General features: G+C 36.5%; 2 protein-coding genes across 4 annotated transcripts; one reads left to right on the top strand and one right to left on the bottom strand.

Moving 5' to 3' along the window:
• The first annotated feature begins 2131 nt into the window (after window positions 1–2131).
• Window positions 2132–12950, top strand: LOC108675478 (luciferin sulfotransferase). 3 transcript variants are annotated; one of them, XM_018163502.2, is made up of 9 exons: window positions 2132–2454; window positions 4095–4187; window positions 5095–5285; window positions 7919–8015; window positions 9052–9229; window positions 10039–10159; window positions 10870–10964; window positions 11492–11677; window positions 12755–12950. In XM_018163502.2, exons 2-9 carry the CDS (start codon window positions 4156–4158, stop codon window positions 12857–12859), a joined length of 1005 nt encoding a protein of 334 aa, XP_018018991.1. In that variant the 5' UTR covers window positions 2132–2454; window positions 4095–4155; the 3' UTR covers window positions 12860–12950. The 3 variants fall into 3 exon arrangements, with proteins under 3 accessions (XP_018018991.1, XP_047736236.1, XP_047736237.1); XM_047880280.1 differs by lacking the exons at window positions 2132–2454; window positions 4095–4187 and adding an exon at window positions 3500–4029; XM_047880281.1 differs by lacking the exons at window positions 2132–2454; window positions 4095–4187 and adding an exon at window positions 4188–4219.
• A 398-nt stretch (window positions 12951–13348) lies between these two features.
• On the bottom strand, window positions 13349–23094 carry LOC108675503 (luciferin sulfotransferase-like). Its single transcript, XM_018163527.2, has 8 exons — window positions 22851–23094; window positions 20426–20616; window positions 19698–19794; window positions 18931–19105; window positions 17636–17756; window positions 16560–16654; window positions 15546–15761; window positions 13349–14263 (listed from the first exon to the last, which is right to left on the bottom strand). The coding sequence occupies exons 1-8, from the start codon at window positions 22889–22891 to the stop codon at window positions 14153–14155; spliced, it is 1047 nt and encodes a 348-aa protein (XP_018019016.1). The 5' UTR covers window positions 22892–23094; the 3' UTR covers window positions 13349–14152.
• Window positions 23095–23365: the final 271 nt, after the last annotated feature.

Here is a 23365-nt window from a genome sequence, read left to right as displayed (position 1 = left end):
GCAGTATATGGTCCACCACGCACCATATACAACCAAGCAGTATATGGGCCACCACACCGTATATGGGCCACCACGCAGTATATGGGCCACCACGCAGTATATGGGCCACCACGCAGTATATGGGCCATCACGCAGTATATGGGCCACCACGCAACACCACGCAGTATATGGGCCACCACGCAGTATATGGGCCACCACGCAGTATATGGACCACCACGCAGTATATGGGCCACCACGCAGTATATGGGCTACCACGCAGTATATGGACCACCACGCAACATGAACGACCAAGCACCAAACGAGTCGAGGCATTCGAGTCTTGCTGCTCCTAGCAACTATATTATGGTATTTAGTATGATTTATGCACAAGATATTCATAATGCAATCCTCCATACAATTACTCAGTCTAGACCAGTTCTTCCAGGCAACTTGCTGCTGTGAAGCAAAAAATGCTTCTCCATATTTTTTGCACTAGACTATTCTATTCCCCGGACCCCGGTACATCATTGGGCCTTTCTGCACAGCACTTCCTACATTTAGGTTAAAGATTACAATTGGATAGCTACCTACCTTCAAGTCTGAGATTAACATTTAATAAATTATCACGAAAAATGTGCTAATTATTGGGATAAGGTTCATTTGGGGCATCGATAAATTTAGTATAAATTCTAAATTTCTAGATGGTTTTATCAGCAGGACCGTCAAAGCTTTTGTTGATCAGGGCTCTTAAGTCACGTCTCATGGATATTGTAATATTACAGTCCATATTATAGCTTATTTAAGGCTGTAGTAAAATGCTGCGGTTACATTAAGTTATTTAACGACTTCATTAGTTATTTAAGTGCGCGTTAACTTCAAATCTCAGAATTGTATATGTGTGCCCGGGCCTCCATCTATGGACTCAGCAATTGCCTGCTGTAATATTTTCAATGGGCTTTTCTCCATGTCAGCTTTAAATATAATCCATAGAAGAGCAGATCTCGCTCGTTCAACAACATTTTATTAAATTAAACAACTATCAATTTGTGCACATAAACAATATTTGATTGGTAAGAATTATACTCAAAAAAGGAGATTGCAGCAGAGAACGGTAGCTTAGCGTCAACCACCCTACTAGATGAAATACCTATTACGTGATAACCTATTCCTATCTACTACCACAATAGTTGTCGGGATACCCACTTTTTGTCACATAACGACAAATTCCTTACATCTACTAATTGTTAACGCAAAGTTCTAAGTCAAAATTTGAACATGAATGAATTGGTAAAAAGATTAAATCATTATATGATTTCCTAAAGTGAGCTACTATGAAAATCATTTGAATATTATTTTAAAATTACCAAGTTCCTACGAATTTCAGTCATTGTTTTGTGATTCCATTGCCGCTGCCCTCAACGCAATCGAAAGAAATTAAAACATGATAAATGAAGCTAAAACAGTTTTCGCCTTTTCCGATATTTCTGTTAACATTACTTGTAAATAACCTTAAATTAAAATATCATAATTTCCTTCTGGTTTCAAAACGCGACTAAAAACCGAAAATTTAAATACATTTATTCGTAAGTAACTGCGTACTTATCGAGTTCAGAAGCATCCCCCTTCACCATGATCACTTGGTGGTTGTTTAGAATTTTGTTTATCATCATTAAGTGAATGATGATATAATGATGACATACAACGGGTGCAAAAAGTATCCGACACTAAAGGAAAAACTTTACTACTTTGAAACTTAACTTTTACAAAATTGCAATCATCAAGTCAGCATTTAATGATATTCTTTTGTCATATGAAACTTGTATTTTAGATGTAAATTTACAGTAGAATAGTGTTTGTTTATGTTATTTTGTTGGATAAGTTTTGTTTAAATAAAGTTTGTCCTTTGTGTTGGATACTTGTTACACCTACTGCATTATACCGGGATAATGCATCAATCAATGATATGCAACAGCATATATTGTATGCTGCATCAAGCAACATCCTTTATCAAAATGAATGATAAGAAACATTTTGCCCTTATCATCGCATCGCACAGATCTGCGCAGGTTATATAAGGGACTGCACTTGCTTCAGTCGTTAGTTCGGCGGTCTGAGTTGCGGAGTCGACAGGCTGGTGAAAATCGTTGAAAATCGTGTTGTGTGATAAATAATTTTTAAATCTGAACATTGAAAGAGAATTTTTGGAAAACAATCTTTAAGAGAAGCAAATTAATTTACGTTTTACTCTACGGAATTTCATGACATTGCTAGTTTGCTGTTGCTAAGTTGACGCTGTAAAAAAAATTATGGCTTGCATTAAAAAGGAAAACTAAAATCTCTCTCTTAATGACAATTATCTAAAAAATAGATGAATTAGATGAATTATCTAGATTGATCACCGAAATTCAAATAACGATGTGTAAACGGCTTTGCACTCGTCGAATATTTCAGCAATGAAATTTTTCACTATCCAATGTATGTTCGTATTTGTATTTGATAGCAATTATTCGTATGTCATTTCATTTTAATTCGTATGTCATATAATTTGTAGCTGAAATTTTCACGGAGAAATATGAGTTATATTGTAATGATATTCATACTTATCTGGACCGACGATCATTGCCCCAGTGTGTCAGTTGAATGAGACAAGAAGCATTCAGTTGGTCCCATATATGCACCATAGCTCTGCTGCTTGGTTGTATATTTTTACCGTACATGTCAGTGGATTAAATTTATTGCTAAGTCACCAACCTTGTGACTTGAATTTGTGACGTAATCGCCAACCTTGTGACTTAAATTTTTGACTAAGTCACCAACCTAGTGACTTAAATTTATGACTAAGTCACAAACCTTTTGACTTGGATTTGTGACGTAATCGCCAACCTTATGACTTAAATTTGTGACTTAATCACCAACCTTGTGACTTAAATTTGTGACTAAGTCACCAACCTTGTGAATTAAATTTATGATTAAGTCATCAACCTTGTGACTTAAATTTGTGACTAAGTCACCAACCCTATGAATTATATTTATGACTAAGTCACCATCCTTGTGACTTAGATTTGTGACGTAATCATCAACCTTTAGCCTTAAATTTATGACTAAGTCACCAACCTTGTGACTTAAATTTGTGACTTAATCACCAACCTTGTGACTTTAATTTATGACTAAGTCACCAACCTTGTGACTTAAATTTGTGACTTAATTACCAACCTTGTGACTTAAATTTGTGACTGTCACCAACCTTTTGACTTTAATTTGTAACTAAGTCACCAACCTTGTGACTTAAATTTGTGACTAAGTCACCAACCTTGTGACTTAAATTTGTGATTTAATAACCAACCTTTTGACTTATATTTGTGACTAAGTCACCAACCTTGTGACATAAATTTATAACTAAGTCACCAGCCTTGTGCATTAAATTTAGTTCTTAGTCACTGACCGTGTGATTTGAATTTATGGTTAAGTAACTAAACTTATGACTTAAATTTATAACTAAGTCACCAACCTTGTAGAAGAATATCTAAATTTCATTTGTGTTACGATTTGACAAAGTATCTCAATATTCTTATTGGGATTTAATGTTAATGGCCAAAGCTATCATTTTTCTTTTGGTCACTGTTAGATATAAGCTGCATATGTGATAACAAAAGGCTCGACTCGAGATTTCCATCACTGATTCATTTTCATTACATTCAAGTACGTTTAATTCCGGTACCAAAATTCTACAATTACTAACTTCATCATTGATACAAAATAAAACATACCTTTAATTTATCTTCACAAGAGCATGCCAGAAAAAACGCTCGAGCAATTGTAGGGTAGGAAAACTGGATGAGAGAGGGGCCTTTAAAGTGGGGCTGGCCCTAACCTGTTTTAATGTCATAAAAACATACTAGTTAATGATATGAGTGATTGCCTGAGGTGCTCACCGAGCGTAAGTTTCGTTCGAGATTGCTTGCAAAATACTAGAGAAATTTGTGAATCATTCATGAATGCATTGCATGAAAGAGTTTTCGTCCGAGATTGCCTATTCTGCTCTTACATCAAGTAAGTGATGTATTCGGAATCAGTACACTTTTAATAATTTTTTCAATTACAACAAATTTTTACAGGCCTACCAGCATCGTATTTACAGCGCGAGCAGTGCCCTTTTGTTGTTGAAGACAAGAAACGATGTCTGAAAATTATGAAAACGAAACTGAAAGGTAATGCGAATAGCAAGGACAAATTATTAGAGGTAATAAATTATCCAACTAGCAGTTTTTTGTCTCGTTTGTTTTAATTAAAATTACTAGTAACTGCAAGCATGTTTTCATTATCAATAACGGAACGAGATTATTAACGAGTAAGAAAATGAAGTAAATCAAAGGAAGATCAACTAAACTAACATTAAAGCTAAATTTGTTTGACTTCAATTTAGAAAAATTTATATTGTTGATGCAATAATACCAACTAACAACCAGCTTTGCTATACATATTGCAAGAAACATGCTCTTTCTGTTGTAACAATCATGCAAGTAGGCCAATATCTCCATAGATTTTTATGCGGTCTCAGGTGTTGGCCTCAAGTTGAACAAGGTCACACTATAGAACGTGCAATCTTTGAGGTCAGGGCATCAGATGGCACCATATACATATACCATCTAGAGTCTGATTAAAGAAAAAACGAGATGATATCGTTATGTGTAACTTGTGTCAGATCCCAAGGTTTAGAGGTAACGTGATTAGATCTAGGATGCTGCTGGTAAATGATTTTCTTTCTTTCTTTCAGTATATCAATTATGAAACTTATCGGTATGTTATTCATTGTGGAAATTAGCACCATATATACCATCAAGACTCTGATTGAAGAAAAAACGAGATGATATCGTTACGTGTAACTTATGTCAGATACCAAGGTTTAGAGGTAACGTGATTAGATCTAGGACGCTGCTGGTCAATTCTTTGTTTCAGTTTATCAATTAAGAAACTCAAGCGGCATGTTATTCCTTGTGGAAATTAAAAAAAAAATAGTTATGTTGTATGTAGAGCATCGTATAAAATTTCACTCAGCATAAAGCCTGACTATTTTTACGTCTGAGTAACTGATCCCATATCCTATTTTCAAAACAGAATATCCTTGGAAGAGCTGGAGCATCCGAACCAAGAATATATTGACAAACACTTGCCCATGGCCTCACGTCTTGCGAACGTCGTCCCGCACTCCTTCACGACCCTACCACAGTACGCGGACTTCCACTCCGCCCATCGTTCCTTCCCCTGCAGGAGCTCGGATATCTGGGTGGCGTCGCACCCTAAGGCAGGTTCGTACGAGTAGTTAGTCTTCGAATCCTGGACCTATACTTTTCAAAAAAAGTTAAGAGATCGTAAGTTCATCAGCCAATCATTGACGGCCTTTCAAGCAAAATCCAGCAATCATAGACAAGAAAATAGAGCGTAAGTACTTACGCTCACTTAGCGAGTTTTGAAAGTATGGCCCAAGGCTTGGTGTTAAGGTAATCCCGAGCCCAATCAGTCAGTTGCCCGACATTCTTTCGTTCGTGTCCCGGCCTACAGAGGCGGCGCTCCAGTGTGGTACGGGGAATCATACTTAATAGGAATGCCGCTTAGTTAGAGGGTTAATACACTAATCAACGCTCTACCGCCGTATGTCACTCTCCGGGAACATAAATTTCTACTTAAATTATACGTAAACTATTGAGTGTGGCAACATGAGGACGTTTGTACGCAACAGAGAACATTTTAAAAAGTTGTAGTACGTGGAGGCAACCATCAGTGCAAGTCATTTTGCGCTCACTAGAACGTATCCTTTTTGGGAAGTAGGCGCGTGACAATATTGCTTAGGTTACTCATGTCAGGCGGTAGAGGGTTAATTTTGACTCAAGGCTTTTGGAATATTACGAGCAAGTAGCAGATATTAGATAGGCGTGGGACTGCTACGTCCGAAACACTTACCAATGATACTAAGGATACGAAAAATATTAAGGCCTCCTTCATCGCGGTATCTAAGATTTTATTCTAAACCGCGGAAACATGCCAAAAATCTTCATGAGCAAAGCGGGAAGTACGTAATAAACTTGATTTAATTACAATTGTTTGCGAAATGTATATTACACGTTGAAGAGTTTTTTCAACGTTTTTTTTTAAATTCCGTGTCAAAACGAGGAACGAAAGTTTATGAAAGCATTTGCATTCACTGCATGACTTGATCGAGAATCCTGCAACGTGTCCATGTCCTTTCAACAGATTCTGCGTATGAATCACTTTGTTGATTTATTCTTCTTCTACTGTATACTTTTATTAATAATTCAGTGTAGGACGAAGTTAACTTTACCGAGTCTGACCAGTGACCATCGGAGAAATTTGTGTCGGTTGAAGTTGAGTGATGAATGAGCTGAATTCAACGTGACTTATGAGTGAAGCGTTGAATGAAGCGTTGAACAGGATGTTTACCTTACGCTTCTTTCAAACATTCAGCATTTTAGTTGGGGATTGATGTTAGTGCCGTATTTTGCTATATATCATGCAATATGAAAGAGGGTATAATCGTAATTTCGAGTACAATAGAGCTTTTGTTAATTGAAATACCAGACCTGTCTCGAATTCTTAATTATAATTCCGATCACGCTTTGTTGAAGTCCTGAAGCTATTCAGTCGGATATAAAAAAGAAGATTCTCCACAATATCATAACTACTTACGTTCTTATTTAACCACAATTTTGGTACTTTAGAGAATTTTTTTCCTCAATGATCGAGGTTACTTTGAGTTTTCATTGCTGGAATGCGAATTCAATTGATATTATTGAATGAAACAAATCAGCATATAAGCTAGAAACCTATACAATTAAAAACCTATATATTCTTACATTGTTCATTACGACAATTCCAGTCAAAAATCCAAATATATCTAATCTATTTGCCTGCTAGTAACAAATAAGGAATTAGATTGCTGTTATCGATCTCATACTCTTATCGCAAAGATTTGCGATAACCTTCTGATATTCAAATTGTATGCAGAGTACGAAGATCGAGATCCCTAATAAAATTACACTGACAGAAATGAGTGCGGTATTTTCCAAATGGCAATGCACTCGTGTCCCAATGTACTTTCTTGACTCGAATTGGCCCGAAAAAAATAAGCATCAGTGCCACGTGCAGAAAGTGTATCAATATTTGGACAATATGACTCACTAATTATTAATGAGTGTATGATGTTTGGTTTAGCCATCAAATAAAATTATTTTCTGTTAGTTTAATTAAGATTATTTCAAATGATATGTTTCAGATGGTGTTATGCCTTAGTGATTGTACATTCATTTTAGCAGTTGTAGTCGTAACATGTTTATGAGTATTTAAAATCGAACTATAAAAGCAATAATGTTTTATTTTCATTTATATCATGTTTTATTTCATAAAACGATATTACGTATTATTTTCATTAATTAATATCGTATTTGGTAGTATTGGTTAATATTTTTATTACTTAATGTGACTGAAATATAATTTTTTGCTCTATGGTAAGAATTCTGTTTCAAGCATTTTAATTGAAGTACATATTAATTGAAGTTTATATATACTCGCGTAGATGCATTCCCATCATTAGGGTTCTATAGAAAAACTTGTATGTAGCCATGTATGTAATTAAGGAAGTAATTTCAAGCATTTCCATGAATTAATAGATTTTATGTCATTCATATAACTCAATTGTGAACAATTGCACTTTAGCATTGCCAGGTACAACATTTATTACCAATGAAGGGAAGTAAATTTCGGAATCTATGTGAATATATTTGAATACATATAAGTAGTAATATATAAAAATTATTGTAATATGTAAATGATGTAGTAATATATAAATGATATAATAACATATAAATGATATAGAAATATATAAATAACTAAGAAATATTAATTAGAAACACTTATTTCTTGGCAGGCACGACATGGACCCAGGAGCTGGTGTGGTGTCTGGTGCGAGGGCTCGACCACAGCCTCAGCAGCAAGCCCCTCATGAACCGCTTCCCTTTCTTCGAGTACGTCTGAGGTCATTTTTTTCAATGTAAATTAATCCCATTAAGGAATTCTGAGCCTTTTTAGCGCATTTTCTCATTTATGGAGAAAATTAGCTATTGTGCTCGCCATGTCCTTCTGTCCGCCCGTCTCCCTGTCTGTCCGTCCGTGACTTCACGTTTTCTTCGACGAGAAAATGCGCTCTCTGTCTCTCACTGCAGTGAATACAGAGTTATATTTTTTCTCAATGTAAATTAATCCCCTTAAGGAATTCTAAACCTTTTCTACAATATATTACCCACAGGTCTCACCTTAAATCTTTCATAAAATCAACAAAGTAGTTGATACTGCTTTGTTTAGGAGGTTGTGTGTTATATATGGTAGGTAACATAGCAGGTTAGTTAACTCAACATGGCAGGTTTCCCGGATCATTTCAATTATCGGGTTATCCATCGTACCATCTTATCAAATTATCCGGATCATCTTATCAAATTATCCGGCTTTAGCTGGTTATAGCCTATCAGGTTTTATAGCTTATCAGAGGTTATCCGGCTTAGTTATCGCCGTGTCAGCTAATGCGGTTTAGTATATTGTACGTACGGCTTTTCAGTACGGCTTAGCAGGTTATTATCCGGCTTAGCTAGGTATAGCCTATCAGGTTTTATGGCTTATCAGAGGTTATCCGGCTTAGTTATCGCCATGTCAGGTAATGCGGTTTAGTAGGCCTATATTAAACGGCTTAGCGCTTATTCGGCTTAGCAGGTTATCTGCTGTAACAGGTTATAATGCTTGGTAATATAACCAAGACTCCCAAAAGAACTAAGCTTACTGAAATCTAGGCTATAACGCAACATAACTTTGCAAACCTCACTACTGATATTGTTATCTTGATAACAAGAGCAGTGGACTTGCACGTGCATGATGGTATCCATTGTTTGAATTTCTAGAACCAAGAGCAAAAATTTCATTTACGCTTCATGGCAAAAATGTATCATTTGTACTTGTTGAAGAATAAACATATTTTATGAAAAATAAATTCAATTATTATTTTTTTTGTAGGTGGGACTCTCTCATGACTCCAGAACTCGTCCAGGCTCTGGAGTCGATGCCAGACGACAACGTGGAGAAACCTGGAGCGCAATGGAGGATACTGGAGCGTGAAGACGACCCACGTCTGATCAAGACCCATCTCCACCGGGAGCTGATGCCCCGTGGCGTCAGAAGCTCCAAGTCTAAGGCATTGTAGCGGGAAATCTTGCAACATCGTACCTAGATAGACATTAAAAATTCAACACATTCTACTATGACTCTTAATAAAAATATAATAATATAACTGGTTATATTTATATTATATATCCAGTTAACCCGGTTATATATTTATATTAAAATATAAATATATAACCGGGATAAAATTCACATGCTGCTATAGTTTCCGTATTTCGTATGGACGTGAATATTGCGCTGAAGAAAAATAAAAGTAGACCATCGATTCATAGAATCTCGAGCTTCTGCAGTATGCCTTGCCCTTTAAGGCAAATGACGTAGGAACTACGTCCTTTTTGTTGAAGGAACTTTATTAATGTATGTTATTTCTACGTCAGATGCCAGCGGGGTTAGGGATAATCAAAGTGTGTGAAATTGTGAAATTTGACTGCATATCAAATGGTGTATTTTTCCATTATCATCTTATTTTTTCAAAACAATCCAATATATTTATATGAATTTATTGTTATTTATGATATGAAGCCAGTTCAAGTGACGTGTCTGAATATGAATGATTTATCTCTTTTAACATGTTCTAGAGAGAGCGGCTGAATTCTCGACGAGAAAAAACCTTGTGCAAAAAAACTGCATCGAAACGAATTTTTTAATATTGTTGAATACCTTGATACACTTTGCCCATTAATTATACGTATTTAATATTGTTGAATACTCTGATACTCTTTGTGCATTAATTATACGTTTTTAATATTGTTGAATACTTGGATACCCTTTGCGCATTAATTATACGGCACCTAAAATTAATACGATGATTACTCTACGCAGATAATATACGTGGTACGCGACCCACGAGACGTCTGCGTGTCGCTCTTCCATCACACCATCAAATTCCTTGGCTACACCGGAGATTTCGATCACTTCGTCGACATGTTCCTTAGCGCCCGATGTGAGTCTGGATCATTTAAATTATTCGAATAACAGGACGTATTTATCAATGTATTTCGTTTTTTTTAATGTGAGCATAACACGCTATGTTATCAGAATAACAAGGCGTATTTATCAATGTGTTTCGTTTTGTTTAACGTGAGCATAACACGCTATGGTCAGGTTATTTTTTAATGCGAAAATAAAAAGACGACCGCATCATTGCTTGTTAGCGGAACAAGCTGTGAATGTTCTGCGATGTTAAGAATCGGCGACAGGCCTACGGCCTAATGAACGCTGAAGCCGCTATTATTATTATAAAGTTGATGCCATGAAAGAGGCAGCAAAAATCTCAGAGCTACGGATTTAATACATACGAAGTAGAAACTCCATTTGATATAAAATCAAGCCTCGTTAGCATTAGTGACTTAGAATAGATCATTTGAAAATTATTATAACTATCAATCGGCGCCAAAAAAATTAAAAAAGTGGTACATTTGATTAAGCACTAAAATATTTGCAAAGGTGAGAGTGCACATTAAAAGTGAAAAGAGTTAAGGTAATTTTTTGTGGCAAAGATTTCCTATAATGTAATCATACTAATATGATTTTGTCGAGCAATGTAGAGAAAATAATAACGAACTAGCAGACTGGTGCCAGGACGTGAGAAGTATTTAACGTATAAAGAGTAGCTAAAATGTTTTACGAAGGAATAACAACCTTTTATTGCAGATGAATTCGGGCCGTACTGGAGCAACGTGTTGAGCTTCTGGAATAGAAGAAAAAGCGACAACATCCTTGTGTTGAAATACGAAGATATGCATGCGGTGAGTGTGGTTAATGTTGACTTATGTGGCGTAGGGTGGAGGGTGTTGAAAGCAAAAAAAATTTTAATGCAAATATTTGCTTTGCGAAATGTGTGTGAGTGTAGAGAGCTACCGCAGAAAAGTTTCAGCGACTTTTTCAGTTGTTTTCTAGGAGCTCAATAAATCTCGGGAAACAATACATTTTTGGTCTTTTCAGAATGTGAAATTATTATTTTAATATATTTAAAATCTCCATCACAGTTGAATAATTCTCACGGTCTTCTTTTTCGGTTACCACATTACAAGATTCTGTTTACTAAGTTACTTCGTTTACTTCAATAAGTTCTCCGCAAACATCAAAATTTTTTGCGTTTTACTGTCTGTAAAAGGAGTCGAAAATCTCTTAGCTGACAAAATAAAAGTTGCTTTTCCGTAGCTATAAGGTGATCAATTGATATTTTATTACAATTAATACAATTTCTATATGATTATATTGTGTTCCGGCATCTTTCGATAAATCTAAACTTGAAACAAATAACATGGTTCAGGACTTGGTTGGCGCGGTGGTACGAGTAGCCAAGTACCTAGAGGTACCAGTACCAGAGGACCAACTCCCGGAGATTGTGGAGCATCTTTCTTTTAGAAATATGAAGGATAACCCAGCCACCAACAACGAGAGCATCATGGATGGACTGGTCGAGAATACGGGCGTCAAGTTCATGAGAAAAGGAATTGTAAGTTGCAAATGACACAAAAATTTAAATTCCTTCCCTGTATGCAAGCGTTGTTATTTGTTATAATTTATTTGTAACCGGAATTTTATCTACATTTCCGGTGTGTTAGACGAATAATTGTTGATTTAGTCTCGTATCATTGATTAATAATATGGACAAGACCGTTTTTGCTAAAAGCTTTCTAGAAATTGATGGCGACGAATGAGTGCATGAGAGTCAAATGATCAACTTTTACTTTAAAATTGAACTGATGAAAATCAAAACCAAAAAACGAGAAAGAAATCCCGTTACAGAAAACATGTAAATAACTTCAGAACATGACATTTATCCATACGTAAACATGAATTTTAAACCTTAATGAGAGAATTGGATGAGCGAATTCGAATTTAAAATTTTCTAATTGCTATTCGACTTCTCTACTTTACCGAAAAAACGAAGATAAGTAGCGCTATCTCGTAGAGGGGTAACCCTAATCAGACACTGCATCCACACTTTGCTGACAACGACGATGAGAATATCCTCATTATATCCTTTTTTCACACATTATATCGTCATATCCTCATTATATCCTTATTTCACACATTATATCCTCGTACCCTCATTATATCCTTTTTTCACACATTATATCGTCATATCCTCATTATATCCTTATTTCACACAATATATCCTCGTATCCTCATTATATCCTTATTTCACACATTACATCCTCGTATCCTCATTATATCCTTATTTCATACAATATATCCTCATATCCTCATTATATCCTTGTCACGTTTTTTGCAAAATAGCGCATATCGCTGTATTTTCATCATGCATTACCCGATATTTAACACATTTCGAAGAGATGCCAGCAGTCGCTACTAAAACTCCTCCTGATTAGCCACTATGAATTTGTTCCACAGAAAAAGCCAGCCTTATTGGCTTAAAGTCGTAACATTTAATGACGTATAAGTTTTTACAAAAAAACACGCTTTATTGATTACTATTTGCAAAATATTTTAGTGCATAAGTTTTCATTTAGGTAATTCTCTCTTAATCAAATCCTCGATAACGATGACTAATCGATGGTTTTAACAGGTAGGGGATCACAAGAACGTGTTGTCCGTAGACCAGCTCAAGATGTTCCAGGTGTGGACGCAGACTTGTCTCAAGAACTCAGACTTCCCATACTACAGAGACTGAAACGTCGTGCAGCTGAACTGATATCAGCGTATATCATATTAAGGGCAGCATGTTATGATGTAATACGTTATATCTTAATGATTTATAACGTAATAATAATGTTGTATAATAATGTAATAATATATAATAATAATAATGTAATGTTTAATAATGTAATACGTAATATCGTAATGTTTTGTAACGTAATAGTAACACTATATAATACTACGCATAACATATTAAGACCAGCACGTTATAATGTAATCGTTATATTGTAATTATTTATAACGTAATAATAACACTATATAATAATACGCATAACGTATTAAGGGCAGCATGATATACTGTAATACGCTATATCGCAATTATTTATAACGTAATATTACCATCATATAATAGTTATAATAGTTAAAGTTATTTATATTATATTATATATAATATAATAGTTATAATAGCATATTAATTAGTTAAGTTATAGTTAGCATATTAATGCTTATAAATGAATACGAGAGTTAATTCTGAGACAAAGAACCATTCGATATTTGTGTTAATTATAGAAATGCTCTTATTGTTATAAATTAGTACGAAATTTTTCCAATGAGTTAATAGGTAATACTTTTTTATTTAGTAGCAGCTTTGGGCCAATTTGTGTCATAGGATACAAATTAGTGTAAAGTGTCGAGTTCTGTCTTGTCACATTACTATTTCTATATTAATACATAGATAGATTTCGAAACGAACCTAAACTCGCTGGTAATTTCCATTATAAGAAATATCAACGACGATAATAGATGAGCCCTGAGTCACACTTTGTGTCAAGTTATTAATAAGTCATGAATTCATATATACTTTTATTATCTCAGCAATTATATAAGTAATATTTTTAAATCTCTAGTTACCTGTTATGCTAGTAATAAGTCATGACTTTAAATATACTTTTATTAACGCAGTAATTAATTAAAAAATATTTATAGCCATTTAGTTACATTTTCTATCATGCTGAAACTAAGCCATGAATTCAAATATACTTTTATTATATCAGTAATTAAATAAAAATATTTATATCAATTTAGTTACATTTTCTATCATGCTGATAATAAGTCATGAATTCAATTATACTTTTACCTTATCAACAATTGATTTAAATATACCTTTACAGTAGCAACGAACCCTACAAATGCTGTACGAGTAAAAGAAAACGTCGCAAAGTTACCCACATCCCCCACACGACAATACGGTTAATTTCAACAGTGGTGGCACTACAAGGTTACTCATTAACATTAATAAGGTTAAAATTGAATTATTCAGTAAACGTTACTCGTAATTGCGATAGTACGGGAAGTCTGAATCTTTCAACGCCTCCTCCGTCCACTTCTTGAACTGCTGGAGTTGTTGAGCGCTCAAGTGGCTTGCGTGGTCGCCAACCTGGAGCACAATACATTTAATATTATTTGAATATGTAAATCTGCATTTCCTTAAAATGTGAATATACACTTGCTAGAAATTCAAATTTATATTTTTTATAAATATAAAACTGCATTTGTTATAATATTTAAATCTGCAACCGGTAAAAATGAACGCAATTCAAACTCAAATCGAACTTTCATCGAGTTTACTGCAAAATTTACTCCACGTAAATTCGAGTCAACAAGATTTCTGTAAAAAATAGCACGGATAACACGGATTGTTGTGAATAAAATATCTGCAGATGTGAGAATTTTTTTTTCTTAATGAATAAGAGAAATTAAACCATACGAATACGATGGTTTGCTAATTCCTTCAATTCATTGACAAAAATTATTAATGATATTATTTCAAAAAGAGTTGTATAACACATTTCTGGCAAGACAAAATTATCATAGAAATTCTGGGGTAAGAAAAACTATAGGTAACCCAAATTGCCATTTTGATTCAGAAAAGGAGCACTCAAAGTAAGAGGGAACCAAGCTCACATGGTATCTAAAGAATATAGCAATGGTTTCTTAGGTATATAGCAATTGTTGTGTTGCATATGCCAAATCTAACCTTTCACCGATTTATTCGTAGCTGTAGAATAGTCGCCATACCTCTAGCTATGAGTTAGACATGAATTGCAGTCAATTCATGGGCTACATTACCAGGTGTAGCTACATTCAAGGATCGCCGAAAAATGATGCGCGAGGATATATAAATTCAAGTCATCCAGAACATCAATATGACTAGGCAATATGGAATCCTTCCGTAAAAATAATCCAAAATTTTACTGGATAATTCAATTGACTTTTTTCCTAAGATATGGTATCGTCTAACTTACATTACTTTAGAAGTATTGACTATTCCTTTCACGCTGCTGCTATACGAGAGGGACCTGATCCCAAACCATGTCTAAATTACTCTCCTCAAAGAGGCTTCAGTGAAGGCTTTCTAATGTCTAGGTTGAAATGTGGACATCATCGATATTAAAACAGATTTACTTTATAAAGTACCATCATATAATTTCCCAACTGGGTTTAAATTTCCTTTATCCATTAATAACATAATTACTAATTTTCCGTTTACATTTTCTCTATAAATAATAACGTAATTACTAATTTACCCATTCTAAGCCTTCAAAGAACTTCTTACCTTGCCTTGTCCCATGTAATATCCTACCTGGGCTCTAACTTCTTTATTCATTAATAACATAATAACCAATTTACCTTCTCAAAGCCTTCTAAGAACATCTTACCTTGCCTTGTCTCATAAACTTGACCTGCCCCGCGGTGTTTGGGTTGATGGCGGCCGCAGCGAGGACCTCGTTGTTGGTGGCGGGGTTGGTGCTCATGCTGCTGAAGGAGAGATGCTCTGTCAGAGCCGCCAGCTCTGAAGCCCCTAGGGCGCCCTCTGACCCTCCTCTCTTGATGCCCAGAAACTCGGCAAGTCGGAGCAGAGTGCCGGGCAAGTCCTGAAGCGTGGGGTTATTTACAGTACCAAGTAGAGCAGTAATGGATAATATATTAATATAATAGAAAACAAAATACATAGTAAATTATAAAATAAGATGAAATAATATATAAAATGAATTCAAGAATTATATTAAATTATTTTATACATAAGCAAGCAGAACATTTTATTAGCAACTTATTGACTTTACGCTATCTACTCAATATTGCGTTCCACTGTTAAATGCAATGGAAAATTGCTATTTCTTCTACAAAACGAAAGCATGTGTGTTTTTTTAATTATGGTAGCATTTGGCCATCTTTATATACTGTTATATTTTATAAATTCACCGATTGTGAAAGAAAACATTTCGACTATGAATTTATCAGAGAAAAATCAACTCAAGAGTAAAGGAAAGCAGATTTTGCAAGAAGTTTACAATATCATCATTTCCTGAGGAGAGTCACGATAGAGCTGCCCAACGTTTGGATTCTATATCACTCAAGAAATCAATGGGTTATATACTGTTTAAATAGTGACACACTTCTACGGGTAACACTTATACGCCTTTTTGCGTGCCGAATGTGGTCCGAAATAGCAGAAAGTGGGTAGCTATTTTCACAAAGTTTAACCGATTTTTCTGAGTGTATGAGCTTCTTGGCTACGTACCAACAACTTTGGCAAAGAGTGAACAAAAAAATGCAATTTAAACATACAAATGGCAATTCCTATTACTGAACTAATTGGTGGAGAAGAAGTTGTGAAGACGTAATATTTTATGAACAGCTGCCAAGTCATTATAACTCTGTAGGGCACAAACCTTCTTGAGTTGTTCGAATGTGAAGAAGAATACGTTGGGCTGGTGCCTGCGCTGCCAGTAGCTCAGCACGTTGCTCCAGAATGGACCCCAAGGCACTGAATAGAAAACAAAAGCTTAAGGGAAAGTTGGATATTTTGTATGCAGTTATTTATTTTGTATATAATAAGGTAGTGATATCACAAACGTCAATTCACTGATTGACGGAGCACTGAGAGGTAGTTCATTTTTCAAAAATTAACATTTTCCGCAGTATCCCATGGCCCACTGGACCCCAATTTCCCGCTGTATCCTATGGTCCACTGGACCTCAATTTCCCACTGTATCCCATGGCCCACTGGACCCCAATTTCCCGCTGTATCCCATGGTCCACTGGACCCCAATTTCCCACAGTATCCCATGGCCCACTGGACCCCAGTTTCTCACAGTATCCCATGGCCCACTGGACCCCAATTTCCCACTGTATCCCATGGCCCAATGGACCCCAATTTCCTTTTTATTACATAAACCAAGTAGCACACTCTATGAGGGATTACGGCTATCAGAGGATTATATCGTGTACGTTTTGCATGGCAATTACAAATTATTTGAAAAAGGTACGATATGTTCATGTGAAACTTGCATTATTTGGATAGCAGGAAGGAATAAATATGCACACAATAAATGAAAAATAACATAAAAGTGTCCTTCGTGTGACAATTGCGATGTCAGAAACAAAGACTAACCGGCAAATAAGTTTATTTCATTTAAAATATTTTTTGGAAAGTTGACAATAAAATTGAAGAAATATACTTACATAATCAATTCTATAGACGAAATACCTAAAATACGAAGATGTGACTCTTTTAGTTCCCCAGTGTGGGATAGGAGTCAAAGTAACAACGAAAATAATAAAGCAGAATGTGGGATAAGAGTCAAAGTAACAACGAAAATAATAAAGCAGAATGTGGGATAAGTCAAAGTAACAACGAAAATAATAAAGCAGAATGTGGGATAAGTCAAAGTAACAACGAAAATAATAAAGCAGAATGTGGGATAACAGTCAAGGCAACAACGAAAATAGTAAAGCAGAAACTTACGTGCGTCGGCAAGGAATATCTTGACGAAGGTATCGAAGTCGCCGGTGTAGCCCTCGAGCTTAATATGGTGGTAGTAATACGAGACACAGAGATCACGGGGGTCACGACACACGTACACGATCTGTCGTGGGAGAAGAAAAAAGGTCACGGGGGTCCCGACACACGTACACGATCCGTCGGATCTGTCGTGGGAGAAGAAAAAAAGTCACGGGGGTCACGACACACGTACACGATCTGTCGTGGGAGAAGAAAAAAGGTCACGGGAGTCACGACACACGTACACGATCTGTCGTGGGAGAAGAAAAAAGGTCATGGGGGTCACGACACACGTACACGATCTGTCATGGGAGAAGAAAAAAAGTCACGGGAGTCACGACACACGTACACGACCTGTCGTGGGAGAAGAGCAAAAGTCACGGGATTTGTAACACACGTACACTATCTGTCGTGGGAGAGGTGCAATTAAGGGTCGCGGGTGTCCCGACACACGTGCAATATCTGCTATGGTTTCACTGTTAGAAAAAACGGTTAAAAACGGTCTCACCGGCGTTCTAGTGGCCGACCGCCACGTGAAAATAAACCGTTTCGCCGTTTTTTTTTCAGATTATGTGCGGGTTTCTAGTGTTAAATTTGAATAAAAATGGTCATGCGGTGTTTCTTTTCACGTGTCGGCCGGCCACTAGAACGCCGGTGAGACCTTCTTCTTTCTTCTTCTTTTCCGGATGTCCACGCTGGGTGGACTTAAAGCCACAGGACAACCGCAAGGATGACCGTGGGGCCTGAGAGCTTCTGCAGCGCCGGTGAGACCGTTTAAAGGTGATTTTTCTTACAGTGAAAGCAGATCAGTACGTTGGATATTGGGGTATGAGTATTTTTGTCACTAGAGCATTGCAATGACCCTTTGGAATGAGGGAATGGGTACATCGGACAAGAGGACATGAAAGCCTTTTTCATAAGTACATGAGAACTTTTCTCGTGAAAGCATGATCATGAGTGAGAACTTTTGTCATAAAACCATGATCATGAGTTAGAACTTTTGTCAAAAAACCATGATCATGAGTGAGAAATATTGTCATAAAACCCTGATCATGATCGAAAACTTTTGTCATAAAACTATGATTACGAGTTAAAACTTTTGTCATAAAACCATGATCACGAGTTAGAACTTTTGTCATAAAACCATGCTCATGAGTGCGAGTTTTTGTCAAGAAACATGATCATGATCGAGTGAGAACTTTTGTCAAAACAAACTTCTTTAACAGAACAAAACTTTTTTAACAAATAAAACAAGTTACCTTGGCCTTCGAGGCGTGTACAGAGGGCGGCAGCAGGGCCCAGTGGACGTGAGTCTTGATGTTGCGAGGGTCTGGTAAGGTCTTCGTCAGGATGTCCCACATGACGCCCGTCTTGTTGACGTCGTCGTCAGGCAGGTGCTCCATGGAGTGCCAGTCCGGGAAAAGGGAGTCCCACCTAATTTAAAATGTATCAATTAAAATTTAATTTGCATGGTTTCAATTCATTTGATGATAAAAAATTGATTTAATTGCATTTAAATTGTTTTATTTAATGACACCACATTCTTACAAGTCCGTAAAAAATGAGAAGTTCAGAAGTACAAATTTCATAAGTGAAATAAAATTATTTCAAAATTTTTATTATCAAAATTTATATTTTATGATAGTTAAAACATGCTGAAAAAAGTTCCCATTCCTCCAATTCAGAGTGCAGATATTAATTCAGAAGTGAACTATTAAAAATACATGTATCTTGTGATCTTGTCATGAGTTTAAGACTTCGTAATCCACGGTCTAGCTGATGCTCCGCCTTCGTCGTCCTCCGTCTCCGAGTCGTCGCTAGGCAGGAGCCATATTTTCAAAATTCGCTAAGTTAACGTAAGTACTTACGCTCTATTCTCTTGTCTGTGATTGGTCGATTTTGGTTGAAAGGCCGTCAATGATTGGCTGATGAACTTACGATCTCTTAACTTTTTTGAAACCCGGAATATAATACCATGTTATAAAATACGTTAACCATGTTATTATAGGTACCTAGAGGGACCTACTCGAAGAACGGTGAGCGGGCTGGTAGGAGTTCTGTAAGACGAGGCGACTGTAGAGTGTAGAGCAAGCACCACACCATCTCTTGTGTCCATGTCGTACCTGGTAATAATGATGAATTAACATCGAAACAAAATATAAAAAAATATAACTCTGTACTCACTGCAGTAAGTGATAGAGAGCGCATTTCCTCGTCGACGAAAACGCGAAGTCATGGACGGACGGACATGACGAGCACAATAGTGTATTTTTTCCAATAGTGCAATAGTAAATTTCAATAGTGCAATAGTGCAAATGCGCTAAAAGCGAGATACGCAGTTATGTGGTTCAGAATGAACTTTTATAGTAATCGAATAAATTTCAACTAGATGCCATAAAATCGGCTTTGAACAATCGCGTAATGGTCATCAAGGTTTAGAAATTTGCTTCTGCATGCAGGCTTCATTGCACAACGAAATTTAGCATAGAAAAACAGCTTCATTGCACGTTTTTTCACATTAAATGCAGGACTCTATTTAAAATAATTCAGTCGCTTCTTGGCATTTTAGGTATTCTAATAAGCAACATTAGAATCCTGATCATTGAATTTATTTTTTACATTGAATGCAGGTCTCTCTGTAATATAATGCAGTCGCTTCTTAGCATTTTAGGTATTCTAATGAGCAACATTAGAATCCTGATGTTAAAGGTATTCAAGACAGCGTCCTAATTAAATATTCGGTAGATGAGTAACCTGCTTTAGGATGTGATGCGATCCAAACGTCGGTAGGTCGCGACTGGAATCTCTGGTACTGATCATGGTACTTCTTGTAGGTGGCTGGCATGAGGGTACTGCTTGGTACCACCTCAACCAGCTGCTGGTACACGGGTAGGTATTTCTGGAGAGACTCCAACTCCGGTCCTGAGTAATCCTTGAACTCCATTCTAGGAGGCAATCAGAGGAGCCATATGATTGATTCTCACAAGACTCAAACCTTTAACTGTTAAAATTTTTGCAAAGCAACAATGGGGTTTGACTTACCAACGCATTAATAGGGTTTGACTTGTCAATGCATTAATAGGGTTTGACTTGTCAATAGGGGTTTTGACCGCCTATTTTGACCCCCTTTTGCATTAATATAGGGTTTGACTTGCCAATGCATTAATAGGGTTTGGCTTGTTAATATGGGCTTAACGTCTGCGCCCTGACAAATTTACATCAAAAAAGCTACTGAATTATTTATCAAAATAAACTTACAACCAATTATTCCACCTAACTCTCGCTCAAAATGCATCATTTTCTTTCAGGTAACTGGAAAAAGACATACATTGAAGTGCTAAAAATACAGGTAATACACAGTAATGTTCAACATTTATAGGCAGGAAGACCTCGACAAAAATTAAACGCGAATTAACAAGAATGCAAAACTGGATCCATATTCAAGACATAATAAAGGTCGAAAACTATTCTCACGATAATAAAATCATAACGACGGACACGGCAACAGCACAACGCATCCCTAACGACGGCTTCTCTGTATTCAACAATAAAATCGACCCAAACTGTGGGAACAGGAAAACTACACTCATATCCTTAACTGCTACAAGTGCTGCTAATTCAGAGACCATCCCACTCCCTTTCTGCACAACCATCACACAATCCTCTCCAATGTGTGGGACCTACATATAGCGGTTTCAGCGTTTATTAGGCCGTAGGCCAGTCGCCGATTCTAAACATCGCAGAACATTCACAGCTGGTCGCGGTCTCGAACTCGCAACTCACTGCTACAATTCTGTTGTGCTAACCGCCCGGCCTCCTTGCCGATTCTGACCAGAAACTGGCGCACAGAGCTGGGATCGAACTCGCACCTCTCTGATCTTGGTACTCTAAACTTTAACCACTGGGCCACCATTTCACAATCCTGCTCTGAATGCGCATCCCACGATCGCACGTACACTCAGTGCATCAACATACACACAGAATGCGTCAACTGCCATCAAAATCAATGGAAACTTGCCGCCAACTGCCCATACATGGAACATGCAATCATAAAAAACACTAGGCAAAGAAACACATACGACACACTAAAGATTCGCTGATATAACGAAGCATGTACAACAACAAATCAACGTGCCACAACAACAATCAACGTGCCTCACTCCCACAAACACAGCACATATCGAACTGACAGCAATAATATTGGAAGCATACAAATACAAAAATACAATAAAAATACGAATACAATACAAATAGCTATCCAAATCTTTGAAAGACAATTATGATATTGACGCCACCTTTCCTGACCATGACTAGACAAGAATATTCAACTATTCTACAACCACGACGTGAAGGAAACATACACAGACAGTAATAAATAAAACCTAAAAACTGAACTTATAGATGACGATGACACATGCACGTCCATGCTAAACCTTGCGGAACTGCAGGTCGACGATGAAAGCCCGCAAAACCCATCACCCTCAGCAACCAAGACCCATCAAGATGCCCATAAGGAATATAAAATATAACTCAGTATTCACTGCAGTGAGTGACAGAGAGCGCATTTTCTCGTCGATGAAAACTTGAGGTCACGGGCAGACGGACGGACAGACAGACAGACAGACGGACGGACGGACATGGCGAGCACAATAGTGCATTTTTTCCATAAATGATAAAATGCGCTAAAAATGAACATAGGGGACGAGCATTACAGATAATCACTTATTTCAATACCAGGATACGACGAATTGAAGTGATTAGACACGACCCTCTAGTTTTTTAGAAGCTCCAACGGCAACAATCCAGTGCCCAACATCCCATATAACATATGGTACATTTAAACAAACTGAGAAAGAAAAACTACGGACTGAAACTCTCGGTGAATGATTTTAACTTTTCTAAAATATAATTAACTATTTGAGACACGACAAACTTAAATTATCCAGATCCACAATCAAAATAATCCATCACGACGACTTCATAATCAAGGACAGCAACAACAATTTGACTTGTTAATGGGCCTGGCAATGCAAAGCTAAAGACTCAAGTGGCACAAAACTTAAAATTTCAGCGTCAAAAGCAACCGACAAATTTCAAGAGACAAATCAAAATTCAAAAATAAATTCAAATTCGAAATATATCAAAAACACTTGAAATATGTTTCTTTGCACGGACTCACTCGGTAACAGGAGTCGAGTTCTCATCCTCAGTTTCAGCCATTTTGTCGAATGAGAGATGTTAAGTTTGTGCTCCTTATAAACAATTTAGTTAATTAAAAAATCTGTTTTTCATCTATAACGAAAAGTTAGATTTTCAGACATGAATAGAGAACTGCCAGCCTAGAGATACGGTATGAATGTCCTCCTCAAAAGTACAAATACTTTCTTCTCTCAGGGTAACACATACAAAATACCTTTATAATCATACTAGCATCACTGTAATTACTTGCTGTGATTTTCAACTGATTCCAGCATTAAATAAGAAAAACACGCACTTGTAATTTTCTATTCCCAGACTCCATTTCCATATTCTCAGCCTCGTTGCTATATTAATGTCACATTTAGACTTGCAGCAATATGAATACGTTATCATGTTTGTTGGTAAAGTTATCAGCCACAACCACCATCTAACTACCTATTCATCGACCATACCTAGTATAAAGAAGCTCAGACGCATCAAAAATATCTATTAAAG

The sequence above is a fragment of the Hyalella azteca genome, unplaced genomic scaffold (assembly GCF_000764305.2).
Source record: "Hyalella azteca isolate HAZT.00-mixed unplaced genomic scaffold, Hazt_2.0.2 contig5114, whole genome shotgun sequence".
NCBI lineage: Eukaryota > Metazoa > Arthropoda > Malacostraca > Amphipoda > Hyalellidae > Hyalella > Hyalella azteca.
Note: the sequence above shows the minus strand (reverse complement) of the source record. Positions and strands in the feature narration are given on the sequence as shown.

Bases quoted from the DNA above. Each gene is read 5' to 3' on its own strand.
- LOC108675478 (XM_047880280.1), top strand. From the start codon at position 3,887: ATGAGTGATTGCCTGAGGTGCTCACCGAGCGTAAGTTTCGTTCGAGAT. The intron at 10,160-10,869 runs GTGAGTCTGGAT...CTTTTATTGCAG, and splicing joins CATGTTCCTTAGCGCCCGAT to ATGAATTCGGGCCGTACTGG. The intron at 11,678-12,754 runs GTAAGTTGCAAA...TGGTTTTAACAG, and splicing joins AGTTCATGAGAAAAGGAATT to GTAGGGGATCACAAGAACGT.
- LOC108675503 (XM_018163527.2), bottom strand. From the start codon at position 22,891: ATGGCTGAAACTGAGGATGAGAACTCGACTCCTGTTACCGA. The intron at 19,795-20,425 runs GTTACTCATCTA...CATTATTACCAG, and splicing joins CGCATCACATCCTAAAGCAG to GTACGACATGGACACAAGAG. The intron at 15,762-16,559 runs GTTTGTGCCCTA...CCCACGCTTCAG, and splicing joins CATTCGAACAACTCAAGAAG to GACTTGCCCGGCACTCTGCT.